The 4,633-nt window shown below is 53.6% G+C and overlaps 1 protein-coding gene across 4 annotated transcripts; it reads left to right on the plus strand.

The window, feature by feature from the left end:
- The first annotated feature begins 601 nt into the window (after window positions 1-601).
- Window positions 602-4,423, plus strand: LOC311602639 (uncharacterized protein CXorf49 homolog). Of its 4 annotated transcripts, XM_084790979.1 has the most exons (6): window positions 602-2,133; window positions 2,686-2,884; window positions 3,372-3,454; window positions 3,731-3,776; window positions 3,921-4,015; window positions 4,166-4,423. In XM_084790979.1, the coding sequence occupies exons 1-6, from the start codon at window positions 721-723 to the stop codon at window positions 4,313-4,315; spliced, it is 1,986 nt and encodes a 661-aa protein (XP_084647105.1). In that variant the 5' UTR covers window positions 602-720; the 3' UTR covers window positions 4,316-4,423. The 4 variants fall into 4 exon arrangements, with proteins under 4 accessions (XP_084647105.1, XP_084647107.1, XP_084647108.1 ...); XM_084790981.1 differs by lacking the exon at window positions 3,731-3,776; XM_084790982.1 differs by lacking the exon at window positions 3,921-4,015 and having other exon boundaries at window positions 4,166-4,300.
- Window positions 4,424-4,633: the final 210 nt, after the last annotated feature.

Raw genomic sequence — 4,633 nt, forward strand, 5'->3', positions numbered from 1 at the left:
AAAAATTGCAGCCTGCCAATACAGCATCATGGGTACATGGCCCCTTTTGATCAGAGTTGCTGTCTCCACAACCTGTGGCTTGCAAAGTATCTTCTATGTATCCACCCCTTCTGTGGAGCACTCGTCACTGACTATGGGCTTCTTTGACCACTGTCCTGTTGAGCAGAGGCTCCCAAATCATTTCTATGTTGAATGCTCCATAGCCGTCATGACACTGAATCTTCACAAGCACCCTGGCCTATATGTGGTATTTTCTCCACTTTACAAAGGGAAAGAGCCTCAGAGGGTAAGTTACCCTCCTCAGAGGATAAGTAGGTATCTGGCCTACTGTTTAAGGAAAAGAGAGAAAGGGCAGACTGCACCACAACGTGAAGGTTCTACCCCCATTCCCCCATAACTTTCCATATCCCAAATGCCCCTTAAACTCCCACAACCCATTCATGGGCTTGGACCAGCCAGGACAAGAATTTCCAGCAACCAAGCATCCGCATTCTTATTGGCTAGGGCCCGTGGCCCAACAAGGCTCGATCTGATTGGTGGATGGTAGGCCAATGAGAAGGCCACAGCGAGGACATCAAGGCATTAGAAGGTGTCTCTGTGTTTGGCACTAGTGTTTGTGGTGTCTATAGTAACGGTGTCTCTGAAGGCCTAGCTGGTCTAGCCAAGACTAGGGATATCCTTGTCCTCGGAGACCAGGCCATGTAGACTGGCACTGTAGACATGAGCTCCAAAAAGAAGGTGGCAGTTAAAGACATAGCCTTGAACCCTAAGGATGGGGAATCCACTGCCATCTACCTGAATGTCCCCTACTCACCACAGGATCTCAACCTGAGCCTCGACATGGAATCTTCACAGAGTAGTCTAAGTGAGGATGATGTCGAGACTGAGGACAACTCTGAGTTTGATCCAGGGTCCAAACTACGGGTGCTAGAATCAGGAAGGGTGGTCTTTCAAGATCATGGAGAGCAGTCAGTGTCCTCACACAGCAACAAAGGGGATGTTATGGACTGCTTGCCTCTTGTCAGTGACAAGGTTGAGGAAAAGGCCCAACAGCCAGCCGATCCGGTGAGCCCAGATGCTAGAAGCTACTCATCCTCAAAAAGCTGTACCACCCAACAGTCTACCACTAGGGAAGATGCAAAGGTGGAGGCAGAGGCGGAGGCTGAGGTGGAAGCGGAGGCGGAGGCTGAGGTGGAAGCGGAGGCGGAGGCTGAGGTGGAAGCGGAGGCGGAGGCGGAGACGGGGGCGGAGGCAGAGGCAGAGGCACAGGCACAGGCAGACTGCAGCAAGAGAGGCAGTCTGGACAAGAGGTTGGGAGATATAAAGCAGGCCTCTGTGGCCCCAGTCCACCACAGGGCAGGCAAAGGAGCCAGGGCCTGCAGGACAAAGAAGAAAAAGAAAAGAGCCAAGGGTAAAAAACCAGTCCCTGAGGATATCCAAGAGCCATTGTCAGAGCCTGATTCACCATCAGAGGAGTATAATGAAATGCAAGTGATGAGGGTGACCATCTGCTTCAAGAATGGAGAACAGATCATATCTGGCAATGCTATGGATCCTGCAGAAAGAAACAAAAAATGGAATGTCCAGCCCAGAGGCAGTTTTCACAATATGACTGACTCTCTGCAGTTGTCTGCCCCCAGAGGCCATACCTTAAGTGCGAGAAACCGAGGGGCCTCTTGTACTAACAGAAAAGCAACTGCATTCAGAGGCAAGGAACAAAGCAGGCCCCGTTACCCAAAAGCTGTTGCAGGCGGGCTTTGGAAGGCCAGTGCTAAAACTAAATCAGCCCAGGAGAAGAAACCCCTACAGGATACCCCAAGAGTCACCGGGCGAAGACCTGTCCCAGTGTGGGGGCAAAGACCCAAGCCAGCTCCTGTGGAAACAGCCACCTTGCCTCCAATAATCTGTGCCCCTACACCTGAAAGTGCTAAGAAGCACTCCGCAACACCTCTCGAAGCCACTGAGCCCACATATGGTACATCCAGAAAGAAAGCAGTGGCAAAGAATGCAAGAGATACCCTGTCAGTGGCCAGGGGAGACAGGGGCCTTCTATGTAAAGACACCATGAAGAATTTGACAGTGATGACCCCAACACCAGGGTCCTATAAGATCAAGGACATTCCTTATACCCAAGTGAGTAGACCCCACCCTCTCTCCTCTCACCCCTCCCCTACTCTCTCCCCCAGCACATCCCTTTCCCCTGCTCCCTCTGCCCCTGCCTTGCCTGGGACGTTTGTCAGTGGACACTCATCCTGAGGAGGGTGCTGAGCACTGGGTCCTTCCTTGTAGTACGAAAGGGTGGCCCCCGGTCAAGAGCGACTTGGTTACATGCTGTTTGCTGGTCCCTTCCCTGTGCATCTCCTCTCTCTCTCTCTCTAAGCAGGCTGAGGTGGGAATTGGGCCTGGCTGCCAGTTTGGGTGACTTGGGTGCAGAGAGCCCCTCCAGTGTGGGCTGCACAGCTGGGGTGTGTAGTGGGTCCCAAGGGCTTCTGATTCCTCCCTAGCTCTTCCCCCAGGAAGCCAGGCCAGGACCTGTGGCTCTTCTCCAGAGAAGCCACAGCAGTGCCTGCGGGCTCCTTCCTGGCTGAGCGCTGCCTCTTGACCTGAGGCTGACTGAGGAACAGAAAGCACAGACAGGGACGAGCCTCACAAAGCCTCCGTTTTGTTCCCTCGCTTGCCCCTCAGCCCCTCCACAACATATACCCAGGGAGGAATGTTTTGTGTGAGGGTCCAACACACAGGGCAGAGCAGCCTTGCGGGTGCGTGCATCATGAAGAAATGAGCAGTGGAGACGCCAGCACCAGAGCACCCCAAGTTCCAACAAATTCCAAGCTTCTGGCCTTGAGCCAGAGAGGCGTCAGCCCCAGAGCATCTGCACCCTATGGTGAGTCTTTGGGGTTTGAGAGCATTGGGGTAGAGGGGGGAACCTTTAGGTAATGTCGCTGGGGGTTGCAACTTTGTTTCTTGGCTTCCCTGTCTAGGCAGAGAGCCCAAGGGAGACTGGGTGTGGGCAGGCCATGTTCTCACGTGTGATGTACAAGGCCATAAACAATGAGGCAACTCCAACTCTAGAAGCCGGCTTTTTCAGCACGCCAAACCTTTTACAGTGAGCCCTACTGTACTTGGCTCCTCCTGGGTCCTGGCTGTAGCTGACACCCTAACTAGTACCAGCTCAGGGCCAAATTTTTAGGGCCCATAGAGCCTCTGTCCCTGTGTAGCAGGGAAAGCAGGCCTCCGAGCTTGGTGGAGCTGAGGAACCAAGAGGTACACGTCGCTACCAGCAGAGGGCGATGTTGCCTCATGTTAGACCTCAGTAGGCCCTTCCCACCTGGATCCCAAGCCTGGATACTGCACCCTGTGTTCTCTTTCAGGTGACCAAGAGCCATCCGTGGCTCCCACTCTCCCTATTGTGGAGAAGCAGCATCAAGCGCCAGAGATACTGAGATGTCAGCAGGTAGTTTTCTTAGCTACTAGAAATGACAGCTCTAGCTAGACGGTAGGCTGTGTCCAAGCTAACCTGGCTCCTGTGCCCACTCATGCCCTGCACTCCGCAGAGAGAGAGAGACAGAGAGGGCGCCTCTTGGCTGCTCAGGATTGTGTGCTAGTCTTGCCACAGGACTGAAGGTGGGCTATGTAAGGACTGGTGGAGTGTAAATTGGAGCAGAGAGGAGGCCAGGACATTCATTGAGTACTAATCTTTTTTTTCCTCCTCCTTTGTCTTCTGGGCTAGTGTCCTTTGCTAGAAAAAGAAGCACACAGGCTGAGAAAACAGCTAGGTATGACTAACCTTGGGCAGGGAGGGATTGGTGAGGGCAGGAGCAGAGGGAGCTAGGTATGTGGGTGGGTCCAGGTACCTAGGGAAGGCTAGGCAAGAAGGTACCACGAGTCCTCTGTGCGTTGACTACTGTGGCATGCCACAGGAGCTGTGCACACGGCCTCTCCCACCCGCTCTGCCAACTGCCTGCCCATGCGGGTGTCCTGTAGAGGACATCTCCACATGGAGCTCGAGTCACAGGTGACAGAATCAGTCCCAGGGTTTTTGGAAAGGGAATGGGAGGCAAATGGGTGGCTGGGGGATTCCCCGTGGTCAGAAGGGGGAAGTGGGCGATCAGGGTGGAGTCCTGTGTGCTTGTCTGGATTACTCATTTGTACTTCTCTGTTTCAGCACTCAGGCGAGCCCTCAACAAAAGGTTCCAGGCCCTTTGAAGTGAGTGTTCCGCTAGCCACAGCCCTTCCCACACTCCTGACTCTTCAGGAAGCCAGGCCTAGGCCTGATTCTGTTCTACCTGACAAGCTGGACCCAGCATCCTTATAGAAGAGTCCACACTTCTGCCCGTGCATGCCTGGGTCTGTGGCTTTGCTTCTTCCTTATACTTATCGTCCAGCCAGAGCCACCTTTGTGCCCCCTGCTTTTGCCGCTCACCTGTCTGCCCATTGTGACAGTTGCTGCACATTAAAGTAGTTTTCCCTGTACTCTGCTCAGTCTCTTTTTTGGGGGGGATGGGGTACAGCAAAAGAATGGGGAGCTGTTCCTTTCCCCAGTAGCCCTGAGGGTAACCTGGGCTAAACAATTCTGCTTCTGAGCAGACACTTTGCCCTCATTTGTCCTTGTGCACTAGGTTTGGCTTCTGTG

The sequence above is a fragment of the Acomys minous genome (genome assembly GCF_964271855.1).
Source record: "Acomys minous genome assembly, chromosome: 7".
Lineage (NCBI taxonomy): Eukaryota > Metazoa > Chordata > Mammalia > Rodentia > Muridae > Acomys > Acomys minous.

Bases quoted from the DNA above. Each gene is read 5' to 3' on its own strand.
- LOC311602639 (XM_084790979.1), top strand. From the start codon at position 721: ATGAGCTCCAAAAAGAAGGTGGCAGTTAAAGACATAGCCTTGAACCCT. The intron at 3,777-3,920 runs GTATGACTAACC...GGCATGCCACAG, and splicing joins CAGGCTGAGAAAACAGCTAG to GAGCTGTGCACACGGCCTCT. The intron at 4,016-4,165 runs GTGACAGAATCA...TCTCTGTTTCAG, and splicing joins ACATGGAGCTCGAGTCACAG to CACTCAGGCGAGCCCTCAAC.